This window comes from Neolamprologus multifasciatus, chromosome 23 (assembly GCF_963576455.1).
Source record: "Neolamprologus multifasciatus chromosome 23, fNeoMul1.2, whole genome shotgun sequence".
Lineage (NCBI taxonomy): Eukaryota > Metazoa > Chordata > Actinopteri > Cichliformes > Cichlidae > Neolamprologus > Neolamprologus multifasciatus.
This window is the reverse complement of record NC_140460.1, coordinates 30,868,005-30,881,978: the sequence shown is the minus strand read 5'-3', so window position 1 is coordinate 30,881,978 and position 13,974 is coordinate 30,868,005. Positions and strand designations below refer to the sequence as shown.

General features: G+C 41.9%; 1 protein-coding gene across 3 annotated transcripts in view; it reads left to right on the top strand.

Annotated features, from left to right (window-relative positions):
• LOC146491972 (vang-like protein 1) overlaps positions 1 to 13,974 on the top strand; it is a 62,282-nt gene that overhangs the window by 12,350 nt on the left and 35,958 nt on the right. For all 3 annotated transcript variants that reach the window (XM_085150823.1, XM_085150821.1, XM_085150822.1), the window contains exon 2: positions 5,535 to 5,813. In XM_085150823.1, coding sequence (XP_085006949.1) covers positions 5,743 to 5,813 — 71 coding nt within the window. In that variant the 5' untranslated portion in view covers positions 5,535 to 5,742. The remainder of the gene's footprint in view (positions 1 to 5,534; positions 5,814 to 13,974) is intronic.

Sequence of the window (13,974 nt, the reverse complement as noted above, 5' to 3'; positions counted from 1 at the left end):
ACCGAACCGTGAATTTTGTGTATCGTTGCACCCCTAATATATTATATATATGGCATTGCCTTAGATGATGCTTGGTGTTACAGTTTGTCCCCCACCAAGTTCGGTAACACTGTTGCTCGAGTTCATTAACATTTTCTGTTGTCAGTTTTTCTTTGAAACCTCTTGCACTCCTAACATGTGTGTGTGACTGCAGTACCTCAAACGTTAGCACATGTGCTGCTGCCAGCAACTCCTCCTACGCTGCGTGCATCAACCTAACGTGATGTGGCTTCTGTTTTATTCCAACCACATAATTGGTTTGGTGTCTGTCAAAATATGGATGGATTGAGTTCTATTGACTTTATATTGACCATGTCTCATATTTCAATTGAGGGGAAGTAATTTTGAAGTTAGTGTCTTTATTGTTTAATAAAACCATTCCAGGACACAGATAGGATATGGTATGGAAGCCTGGATGGATGCAATTATCCAGAATCAAAAATATTTCTCATGGTTCACCATAACCAAAGCACCACATCACTTGTTATGTTATTTGAGGCTGGTGTCGCATTAATATCAGCCAAGAGTTAATATAAGCTATATATTTGTTCTCCACTCCACAGAGTTTATAGCTGTTTAATGTCAGGTGTAGGCAGACAGGCTCAGTGTGCAGAGTCAGGCAGAAATTAGATTTAGTCTGAGCTACCTGTGTATTTCATCTCCCTCGGAGTAGTGTGTGTGTGTGTGTGTGTGTGTGTGTGTGTGTGTCCTGCTGCTTTATTATGTGAATGTATTTACAAGCACGCCTCAAGCTGTGACTCACATCTTACTACAGAACTGTGACTTCCATCAAATATGAATTCTGCAAACATTAATCTCCTGCTAAAACCAGGCAAAGACCCTGTATATCCCTCAAGCTATCGTCCAATATCCCTTATAAATGTAAACCTTAAAATAATCTGCAAAGCTCTCTCAAAGAGGCTAGAGAAAATAACCCCCCTCTTAATTCATCCTGACCAAACTGGTTTCATAAAAGGTAGGCACTCATCAACAAATACACGTAGATTACTTAATTTGATAGACTACTCATACAGTAAAAACCTTGAAACTACAATATTTTCTTCAGATGCAGAAAAAGCATTTGACAGAGTTAACTGGAAATTTCTATTTGCAACTTTACACAAATTTGGTTTTGGATCCTCTTTCATTAACTGGTTAAAAATATTATACAATTCCCCAACAGCTTGTGTCAGAACAAATGACCAAACATCCTCCAGCTTCTGTCTCCTGAGGGGCACCAGGCAGGGATGCTCACTCTCCCCTTCACTGTTTGCCATTTTTATTGAGCCACTAGCAGCAGCAATTAGACAGAATTCAGTAATTGAGGGCATAAAATGCAAGATCGTGGAACATAAAATCAGCCTTTATGCGGATGATGTGTTACTTTTTCTCCAAAACTCACAAACCAATATCTCGGGGATGATTGAATTGATAAACTCTTTTGCAAGAATATCAGACTACTCAATTAACTGGTCAAAATCTACAGTCCTTCCGATTAATTGCTCCTTCCATAATTCTTCTTCTACACCACTGCAATCGGGAAATATAAAATATTTAGGTATTAATGTTTCTCCCAAGCTTGCAGATCTAACTAAATTAAACCATATCCCACTTTTAAAGAAGGTAGAAGGCGATCTGGCTAGATGGAAATGTTTACCCATATCACTCATGGGAAGGGTTGCCGCTATAAAAATGATGGTCCTACCAAAATTAAATTATTTATTCTCAATGATCCCAACTAAACCGCCACAAGATTGGTTCAGATCTCTAGATTCATACATGTCCAAATTCCTTTGGAAAGATAAACCCCCATGTATAAGCTTAAAAACACTACAAAAGACCAAGGATAAAGGAGGATTAGAGCTACCGTATTTTCTGGACTACAAAGCACACCTGAACATTAGCCACACAAGCTAAAATCAGGGGAAAATCCTGTTTTGTACATACATTAGCCACACCTGACTAAAAGCCGCAGGTGTTTCAATGTTGACTTATCATATGTAAGAGAATATGCACGGGGAATATGCTAGGGAATTGTCAGGAAAGAGATGGCTGTTTGGAGACACATCGCTTTTATTAATATTTTGAAAAACAAGTTATGGGTACATATTTGCATAACTTTTTAGGTATACGTACAAGTACCGGTAATTACAAGTACGAAACATGTACTGTGCTTCATAAATGAGTAACAAATGTAGTACATAACAATAACCCACAGCACACCAGAAAAATAGATTCGGCCTACCTTTTAGGCTCAGGTGCAGTGACAGGGCTTTAACAAGAAGAAAAGTCAGTCATTCACCACCATCTTTCTCTTCTTCCTGCGCACTAAAACCACCAAAGTCCTCTTCTCCAGTGTCAGAAACGAACAGGCTCAGGATGGCTACGTCATCCACTCTCCGCTTCTCTCCTTCGTTGTCACTTTCAAAACCAAAGAAATCCTCGTTGTCAGTGTCAGAGTTGAACACCCTCAGAAGGGCCATGGCGGTGTCCTGCTCTCCATCATGCAGCAGTCCAGCCCTTCGAAATCCGTTGGTGATCGTGGATGTTTTCACACTTTTCCACGCTGTCAGAATCCACTGGTGGAGTTGGGCATAAGTTGCTTTTCGCAAGTTTATCGCCGCTCGTCATCCACGCCTCCCACTGAACGCGTAGCGCTACTTTGAAGTTTGTTTTTCGCGCTACTTTGTACGGCACTACGTTGCCTGGCGGATGGACATGTGACCAACATACCACTCTTGAACCCCGATACTGTGTGTCTGATCACATGCCCTTCCGCCAGGCAACGTAGTGCCGTACAACAGCGGAACAAACAAAACAAATCCTCTTACGATATCACAAAAATCATTTGCAATCCTTAGAAAAGCCGCACCTGACTAAAAGCCGCAGGGTTCAAAGCTTGTGCAAAAAGTAGCGGCTTATAGCCCGACAATTACGGTACCTAACTTGCAGCACTACTTCTTAGTCAACAGGCTTCAGTTTATCTCAGGATGGCTAAAACATACCTTCTTAGATGAACCTTGGCTAGATGTAGAACAAGCACTTTGCAATAATCTAGAGATTTCAGATCTACCATTTATCAGCTCAAACATCCAACGACATGAATGCTTCAAAAGCGTCAACATCAGCTCTTCTCTGACAGCATGGTGGGACTTTCTAAAATTGACAGAGTCTTCATTAATCCCATGCAAACATACACATATCTGGAACAACCCTGACATATTACAAAACAATAATATGATAAACTTTTCAGATTGGAATGGTAAAGGAATCAAATACTTAGAACATATATTAGAAGGAACAGAATTTATTTCATTTGACAGACTAGTTACACAATATGGGATCAACAAGAAAAGATTTTTAGAATATCAACAAATTAAATCCATAATAAAAAAGAAATTTAAACCGGGTCAAGTTGAACTACAAACACCACCAAGTGTGGTTCAATTTCTTACTCTTAAAACCCCCAAATTACTTTCCAAAATATACAGAATGCTTTCTAAAACAGATGAATCAATATCCCTTCCTATTGCAAAATGGGAAGCGGATTTATCAGTTAACTTAGACCAAAGCTTCTGGTCTCAGATTTGCTTAAAAACCTTTCATCTAATTAGAAATCCCAGTCTTCAATTAATTCAATACAAAATACTACATAGAGTGCACTATACAGGTCATCGGATGTTCAAGATGGGCTTTACGTCTACCAGCAACTATATCCACGCTCTTTGGTTCTGTCCACCAGTTCAGAAGTTTTCACTTTTCATCCATCCACCCATCCATCTTCTACCACTAATCCAGGTTACAGTGTCAGCAGAGACCTTACTGCCCTCTCCCCGACCACCTCAACCAGCTCGGGACACTCGGGCCAAGCAATATCACCTCTCCAGCAGGTCCTGGATCTGACTTTGGGCCTTTTCCCTGTAGGACATGATTGGAATACCTCACAAAGAAGGCATCCAGGAGGCATGCTAGTCAGATATCCAAACCTACTCAGCTGGCTCATTTTAATGTGGAGGAGTAGCAGCTTTGCTCTGAGACCTTGTGGCTTGTGGCTAGCAGAACTCCTCATCCTTTCTCTAAGGGAGAGCCTTAGAGACAGCCCAGGCACCCGTTGGAGGAAACTCATGTCTGCTGCTTATATCCATGGTCTCATTTTTTTGGTCACTAAACAAAGCTCATGATGGATGTACATCGACTGCTTTGCTTTCACATTCATGATTACTATTACAGACCAATACAGTGTCTGCATCCTGCATCACTGCAGAAGCAGAACCAGCCCATCTGTTAATCTCTACTGGACCCTTTTCCAGATGAGACACTTTTCAGTTTCAAACAGTTTTACAGTTTCAAAAAAAAAATTCCATTGCTATTGTTTGACCATTTTCTTTTTTAATATCAGGATAATCCCCATTACCACCACTACTACAACCTTTCCCATGCATTCCTACTAGTTAAAGCCACACTTGTTGACTTCTTCATTAGGTATGCCTGTGCAATCTAGTTCAAGCAGGAAAAATTATAATTGTTCTTTATATTTATTATTAAATCCACACTGTGGGCACTTGGTTGAGCTGGTGAGGCATATGCTATAAGGCTGCAAGGACCTGAGTTCACTTCCTAATAGTCTAATCCTGGGTTGACACAATTGTAACAGGAGCCGAAGTTGTGTTCGTAGCATCCAGCTATTGAAGAAGAGGAAATACCAGCACAAAGGGAGTCTTGCATATGAATCCAGGATCCATATATGAGACTCCAAATCTCAGAGTTCTCAGTGACCTCGACCTCAAGGTGGTCAGGTTTTCTTGTAAATGAGGTAACTCATTAAGTAAGTCCTGTAGGAGTTAACTTAGAAGGCTAAGGGGTAGCACTGGAGGCCACCAGTATTTTTGACAGTTTTTCTCAAGCCAGGATTTTACAGATATCTACAGACATGTAGGTGAAACTGTTGTTTGTGTGAATTTCCTGTGCTATCACAGCTCTTTCAGACTCACTTCCAAAGTGGCAACACCTCATTCTCATTTTGACGTCTCCTTCGAAAATAAGCCTTATCTCTATGGCACTCTTTCTGTATTCATCACGGAGCTTGTCAGTGCCGGGCTTAAATTGTTTACTGTGTGTCACAGACTTAAGGCTGCCTCAGAACAACAGTTGCCAGTCTAATGGGAATAGGAGCAAATTGCTGTTTCGGGATAGCGGCGTTTCTTTTATCTGGAATGCTCAGTTGAAGTGCAACCTCTTGAGAACTGCCTTTTATGGGAAGTGTTGTCACTGTGCAGGTTTGGAGCTAGGAGACAGTGATTGTCATGCAGCTGCAGATAAACGTCAGCACGCTGAGCACTAGAAGAAAAATAGATGTGGCGAAAAAGCTCGTGACTTGAATGCTTGATTTGGGTTTTCGTCTCTATCGCTAACAGATGTGGACAGATTTTCCAGAGACTTAACATTTTGAATTTAAATTTTCCTGTCTCCCCCTGTCCCCTCCTTCCACTCTGCAGGTTAATGTTTCCTTACCGGGCGCCCCCAGGGTCGCTTTCAAGCCTGACTGCTGACAGCTGACACCTCTGTCATCCTCCTGAGCGATCTAATCGATCACCTCCAGCTCGACAAGACAGCACACCAGGTTCTGCTCCGTTCTGCTGGCGGTTGAGTAGAGCAGGCTCTGTGTTGCTCTGAGCCCGGATATCTCAGCAGGACTGCATCACCATGGATACAGAGTCCACCTACTCGGGCTATTCCTACTACTCGGGGCGCTCCCGGGGATCCCACAGACATGGGTAAGTCCTGCCAGTTGGTTATTACGGTTTTTCCTGACTCTGCTTTTACGTGAAGTGTTGGTGTGGGCTGCAGGATTTCCCTCAGTAAAACATGTCTGAGCTGGTGCCTATTATGTGAAGTTGAAGTGATAGTGGATGTGATATGATTACTACTGGTTGGTTAGTAGATATAGATGTAGTAGATGTTAACAGCAAAATCAGTTTTTAGGAGATTGATAGAAGAAGCAAGGATTTTTACAGATGTCTTGGAGAGGATGGTATTACTACTTTGTCCCTGTTGGAGCCTCTGGTGGCTCAGTAAATCAGCGGATCTGTTGTACTTTCCTTTTGTGATTTTCTTTCTGACTCTCAGCATTTGTTTTCCTGTCCTGTTCTGTGTCTTTGTCCACCTCCGTAGTGTCACCTTTTGTGTATCTGTGTCTCTGGCCAAACATGTGTGGAGCCCACAGCTCCTGGAGGCGCATTAGTCTGTCAGCAGCCAAATGACTGTGGTTGACAGGCCTCAGGAAGGCAGCAGGAGACAGGTGCTGAAGAGGCCTGACTGACTGGCTCAGCGGATACATTGAGACTCAGAGAGGAGATGAGAGTAGAGAACTGGAGAACAGGATCCTGTTCCATAACAGCCCCTCCCAGGTCAATGACAGTCCCCTCCAGCTTGTTTGCCATATATCTTTTGGAGTACTTGTGCCTGCCTTTCCCACTCTAGCTGCCACCTGTTGCTGTTTAAGGGATTTGTCATGCTGTCTGCAACTTTCTGCCTCTGTCCTCTTCACACTGCACCCCCCTCAGCCCTGCCCTCCTTATCTCTTTCCTTTCATTCTCCTCATCATTAAACATTTTGCTCCCATGTGGCCAATCATGATATGAAGGCAGCAGCTGCCCCCGCTCTCTGTGATCACCCTTCTTCCCTTTTCTCCTCCCATTTTTTTAAAATGTAGTCAACGCTGCTCTTTGAGGATGGGAAAGCGCAGGGATATCACTCGCTCCCTGGTTGTCTGCATTCCCCAGGGCACCAATGTGTCCTTGTAGCTCAAAGTTAAACTGAGCAAAAGTGCTCTCACTTAGCATGGAATCAAAGACAGTGGGGAGAGGTCAGTGCTTAGGAAAGTGGTGGAGACCTGTGTTCTCCTATTTCCTTTGCTGCACTCTTTCAAGTGAGTGACAGCAAATTGGAAAGAGACATATGGGCATCCCTGCCAGGCGCCATTCCGCTCCCTGCTCCTCCGGTCCTACCGTGACTGTGCCAAAGCCACCGGCTGGCCTCTAATTTAATATAGAAAAAACTAAATTGTTGCCTTTGAGGTAATCTTTTTACACCAAGGGGTGCCATGCGTGAAGCTGCTTCGGATCGCTGTTGTCTAATTACCCTGATGCCAGGAACAGATGCAAGCATGTGGGAGTGGGCTCACTACTTGTGTGCATACAACCATACAAATAACAGATAAGAACAATATCCTTATATATGGGTGCATGTGTGTAATTTGCTAGGACATAATAGAAGAATAGGATTTGCTTAGAGTCTGAGTAACAGAAGTTACAGAAGAAGGAGTTTTTTTCCACCCTCATTGGTAAATGGCCTGTATTTGTATAGCGCTTTTACTAGTCCTGCCTAGGGACCCCAAAGCGCTTTACACACCCAGTCATCCACCCATTCACACACACATTCACACACTGGTGGAGGCAAGCTACAGTTGTAGCCACAGCTGCCCTGGGACAGACTGACAGAAGCGAGGCTGCCATATCGCACCATCGGCCCTTCTGGCCAACACCAGTAGGTGGTAGGTGAAGTGTCTTGCCCAAGGACACAACGACCGAGACTGTCCGAGCCGGGGCTCGAACCAGCAACCTTCCGATTACAAGGCGAACTCCCAACTCTTGAGCCACGATCGCCCTCATTGCTGGCTTTTTTTTACCCCTTCCTGTTGCAAGACATCTTCTATTGGTGTTGTCAACAATACATTCCCCTGTCCCTCCAATAATTGCAGCAGCAGGTCTGTCTGCAGATCTGCTGTTGCCATGTTTTAGTGCCAAAAACATGCTGAAGACACCAATTTCTTACTTGCTTCTAGTAAATTAGTGTATTTCTGTATTTAGAGCATGACATTAGCAGTGAAACAACCAAATTATGCACATGCACAGGTTTAGCTATCCAAAGCTTTGCTTTGCTTCTCTCTCCCCAACCGGTCACAGCAGATGGCCCCGCCCCTCCCTTAGCCTGGTTCTGCCGGAGGTTTCTTCCTGTTAAAAGGGAGTTTTTCCTTCCCACTGTCACCAAAGTGCTTGTTCATAGGGGGTTGTGTGAATGTTGGGGTTTGCTCTGTATTATTGTTGGGACTTTACCTTGCAATGTAACTTGTGATTTGGGGCTATATAAATAAAACTAAACTGAGATGAATTGAACTTGTTTGCAGATTGCAGTACTTGAATCACCATTTTTCCAACTGGTGCAATGCATAATAATTGCTACTCAAAATATGCTGCTTCTAAGTAAATCCTAACAATTTGTGTTTTTACCTGCAAATATAATAATTGCAGCTGCTGCAGCTCTGCCCTAAACAGCTTCTGCTCTCATACTTTCAGAGCGTGGAGTTTTGATGCAGAGCTAATTTAACTTTCTTCATTTTTGCTCTCAGAACTTCTCCAGAGCTAGGCTCCTTCACTTATTCAATTTTAAGCATTTAAATGACTATAGACTTGCAAATCACATATTAGCAGCTGTTCATGTGTAAAATTGGTTCTTTTGATTGCTGTAACTCCAATTACAGAGCAGCACACAGTATTCACACAGGACAGAGTCATTTCAACTAATATTAAGTCATAGTTTTAATACCATTCAAAGGTTCCTGCATGATATTATTCTTAAAGCAGAGCGGTTCACTTTTTGTTTCAACTGGAAGGTTAAGATTGGATCAGAGAAACACAAAGACTTATCTCACTTACTGAGATAAGTCTAAACCTGAGCTGAACCTTCAGCTCAGGTTTAGACTTATCTCACTTCAGCTCAGGTTTAGACTTATCTCACTTACTGAGATAAGTCTAAACCTGAGCTGAACCTTCAGCAGAGGCTTCTTGTGACTCATTACCTTGTCAATTAAACAGTAGGCCAACAATCTTCAGAATCATCTAATGGTAAGCTTATGGTTAAATAATATAGCCACCAAGAAGCTTAATGAATTCAAGCGTGTCTAGGCAACAATATGTTGATCTGAGCACCATGTACTGTCTTTTTTTTATAGCTGAGAACTAAAAAAAATGAGAGATTTCAGCAGACAATCTTTTGCTGTTTTTACACTGTGTTAAAACTCACAGATAATAAAATAAGTGTAGATTCAGATGCTGAATACCTTATATTTCCCTCCCTCTCATAAGGAATTAACAAGGGATTGCTAAAGAATCAGACCTGCAATCAAGATTGAGAAAGGCATCAATGTTCATCCTTTCTCACTGTTTTGTTTGGGTTGTTTGACCCCCAATAAACTGACCTTAAAGTCTGGGCTCTATTTCCCAACCAAGACATGTTCAAAGGGAATTTGAGACTATGGATATGCCCGTAAACATTTTTCCAAGGCTTTCTTGACCTTTTAAGCTGCTGTGAAAACATCAGATCAAGTATTTATATGGTATCAGTTCACAACAACTGCCTCAAGGTGATTCATGTAAGATAAAGACTGTACAGTATTAGAGAGAGAGAGAACTCTTACAATCAGATGATTCCTATAAACAAGCGCTCGGTGATTGTGGAATGGAAAAACTGGAAAGATTTCAGGAAGGAGGTAGGGGCAGCCATAAACCATGACCAGTTGCGGTCACAATTAGCTGGAAAACCTTGTTTCCCATGGGGATTTTGGTCATCATTAGTTCCTTGGAAATGAAGTTTCTGGGACTTGTGTGTCAGTTTGAATGAAAATCCAAGTTCACGTAAGAGAGTGGTGATTGTTTGCTCACACCACTGCTAGTTCAGTGTGTGATGTGCTGGTTTTGACTTGTGTCACCATTGTCGCTGTTGGTGGTGGCTGATCTGCACACTAGTGCTTTGGCTCAGATTGCTGTGTTGACACAAAGCTCTGTGCCGCACAGGTGTGTGGGTTACTCTGCCAGCCAAAGAGAGGACAAATTGGTCCACAGACAGTTTGGCATGCCACCCTAGTTGGCTGTACTTTTTCACTAGACTCTGTGTGAGGTGGCGAACACACTCGTCCTCAGGTGTTGGAGGGAAATACTGCTTCCAGAGACAAACTGGCAGGACTCTGCCTCATCCATTGTCAGTTTTCCAAAAAGCCACACCCATTTCAGGGATACACGCTGCAAGTCAAATCCCATTAATCAAATCATAGCAGCACAATTTTGGAATATCAGTGAGCCAGCTGCATGCTAATGAGGCAGGAAGAGGATGTGGAAAGAGAGACAAAGGGGGAGGAGTGTGTGTATGTGCTGGCAGCTTGGTATCCATACAGTGCAGTAATCCCAGGATGTTGCTGAAGGGGGAATGAGAAAATGTGCTGGAAGAGGGGAGAGGCTGGTACACAGATTGGTAGGCCAGTCTGCTAAACCACTTGCTGGGCTGTCCGCAGGCTTGCTCGCCTCTGTGTTACTTTGCAAATTGCATATTTTATTGCATTTACAATTGATTTTTGTTCAGTTTCTGGGGTTTAACTGACATTATCTCTTATCTTATTATTTATGCATCGTCTGTCTTTTCCAAGCAGTTGAGGGCCAGGGTTTTTTGTTGCTCTGTACAGGAGTTTCAGAAATGTGAAAAACAAAATTGAAATATTCAGATGAATGTCTTCAAAACAGTTTCTTACTTCCACCAGTGTGATTGATTGTACTGGCTGAATGTGAGATGTGTTTAACTGAATTTAATGGCATAAAGCTAGTTTGCTTTTTTTTTTTTTTAAACTGAATGATCCCCCCCCCCCCCCCCCCCCCAATTTCTAGAATCTGAATAAACAGATCTGACCAATCAGATCACTGCATTTGGCGACAAATGTGCTGTAGCTCAAAACACGCTCTGCTACTGAGTAACAATATGTACAAATAGTCAAATAATTCTGTTTTAATCAGACACACAGCTATAGACGAACTCGAAAGTTCAGTTTTTCTGGTTGCTAGGAAACATATGTAATCCCAACCGGCTGGCGAGTGGTTTCTGGAGGTTGCTGGCTGTCATTAGGTGAAAATCAGTTGCACCAAAAAGCTCCTTGCTTTGGTCACTTTTCAATTCAATTCAATTTCAATTCAATTCAATTCAATTTTATTTATATAGCGCCAAATCACAACAAAAGTCGCCTCAAGGCGCTTCATAGATACAGAGAAAAACCCAACAACCATATGAACCCCTATGAGCAGCACTTTGGCGACAGTGGGAAGGAAAAACTCCCTTTTAACAGGAAGAAACCTCCGGCAGAACCAGGCTCAGGCAGGGGCGGCCATCTGCTGCGACCGGTTGGGGTGAGAGAAGGAAGACAGGATAAAGACATGCTGTGGAAGAGAGACAGAGGTTAATAACAGATATGATTCAATACAGAGAGGTCTGTTAATACATAGAGAGCGAGAAAGGTGACTGGAAAGGAAAAACTCAATGCATCATGGGAATCCCCCGGCAGCCTACATCTATTGCAGCATAACTAAGGGAGGATTCAGGGTCACCTGGTCCAGCCCTAACTATATGCTTTAGCAAAAAGGAAAGTTTTAAGCCTAATCTTAAAAGTAGAGATAGTGTCTGTCTCCTGAATCCAAACTGGAAGCTGGTTCCACAGAAGAGGGGCCTGAAAACTGAAGGCTCTCCCTCCCATTCTACTTTTAAATACTCTAGGAACAACAAGTAGGCCTGCAGAGCGAGAGCGAAGTGCTCTAATAGGGTGATATGGTACTACAAGGTCATTAAGATAAGATGGGGCCTGATTATTTAAGACCTTGTATGTGAGGAGCAGGATTTTGAATTCAATTCTGGATTTAACAGGAAGCCAATGAAGGGAAGCCAAAACAGGAGAAATATGCTCTCTCTTTCTAGTCCCTGTCAGTACTCTTGCTGCAGCATTTTGGATTAACTGAAGGCTTTTCAGTGAGTTTTTTGGACATCCTGATAATAATGAATTGCAGTAGTCCAGCCTGGAAGTAATAAATGCATGAACTAGTTTTTCAGCGTCACTCTGAGACAGGATATTTCTAATTTTAGAGATGTTGCGCAAATGGAAGAACGCAGTCTTACATATTTGTTTAATATGTGCGTTGAAGGACATGTCCTGGTCAAAAATGACTCCAAGGTTCCTCACAGTGTTACTGGAGGCCAAGGTAATGCCATCCAGAGTAAGAATCTGGTTAGATACCATATTTCTAAGCTTTTCAGCGCCGAGTACAATGACCTCAGTTTTATCTGAATTAAGAAGCAGAAAGTTAGTGGCCATCCAGGTCTTTATGTCTTTAAGACATTCCTGCAGTTTAACTAATTGGTGTGTGTTATCTGACTAGAAACCACAGTTTCCTGTAATTTGCATAGAAGACACCAGCTTATTTGCAAACACTCACCATTTATTCTCCAAACTGCAGTGAAGCTCAAAGGAAACTGTAAAAAGACAGATGTAAACTGAAAACTGAGAATTCCAAGTCAGTCTGATTTACCATAGAGTAACACACATTTGAAATAAAGCATTCATGAATTAATAATTGCTTATGTGATAAATTTATTTATTTATTAGTCAAATCAGTTACAAATGAATGTTTAATGTATTTTACGTATTAGATATTAAAAAAAACAATTAATTATTTGACAATTTAATATATAATAAGAGCAATTATAAATACATGAATATATGTATGTATAAATGTGTTGTGGGATTTTACAAACTGCATTCATAAAGATGGCTGTCATGTAAAAAATAAAACTGCGCATGTAGTCTCACATATATTCTAGTTTCAGACAACAATAATACAGGGAGTGATGGACTGATCGGTATCATTGTAATCACTCTTTATCAATTATTTTAAATCGTAGGTATCAGAAGGTTATGTGGTAACAGGTGGACTCCTGACACTGTTTACAGACAGTATTTCCATAATTAATTATTATTAAAGGCTGTAGGTTATAGCTATTGTTTTAACTGTGCTAGCTGACTCAGGCTTCATTTAAAAGGAGCAGATTAGCTTACTAAAAATGGCAGCACATTTGTACTGATGGGATGTAATCTAAACCCAAGCTAACATGAGTCTTAAAGAGTATGGCTACATGCAGCGATGCTAGTCTTAGCCACATCTGCGTGTTACCTTCAGCAGATGGTCAGGTGATTCCACAAAGTGCAAACTTCAAGATCGGGGCTCTCTTCAGTTAATGTCAAGGCAAAATGTTCTTAAAAGCTTCTTAGCAGTGCAGAGCTATTGACACAAGCAGCAACCTCGAAAAACCCAGTCAGCCATCTGCATCATCATCTCTCTAACCAAACAGAGAGCTCATTACATCACATTGCATTATTAATAGGGATGGGTATCGTTTAGGTTTTATCTGATACCGGTGCCAAACCGGTCCTTTTGAAACGGTGCCGGTGCTTAAACGGTGCTCGAACCGGTGCTTAAAGAATGGAGAACACAAAATTGGTCCAAAAACCTCTCATGTTCAGCTGTTTTTTTAGTAAAAAGATAACAATGTTAGCCTTTTCTGCAGCTATAGGGCATATATGGTATCACTCTTGGCTGGAAGCAGTGCTTTAACAATGGAAAAAACAAAAACTTTATCCAAAAACCTCTCATGTTTAACTGTTTCCCACTTTTTATTTGGTCATTTTTGCCTTTTTGGCCAGGGTGAAGGGAGTATCTGCCATCAAACAAGAAGACAGCCGCATGTAGCTATGATGGTGTTTGCTAGTTCACCTTACATACATTAATGTAATAACGTGGTTAGCCTACTCAACGTAAATTATACACGAACAACATTAAGCTACTCACGCAGAGAAGAACGGCTGCTGCTGCCATCATCATCCTCATCATTTCTGCTACACTGGCAGGGCTAGGGGCCAGGACTCTACTCTTCAGCTTTTTGGGGGATGTTGCTAACTCTTCGTCCGATAACAGGCACCACACCTGCAGTAGATGCGCTCGGTGTGAGGTCTCGCAGCAAGCTATCAAATACGGCGCATTTTTCGGCTTTTAAAAAAAACGCTATGCGTCG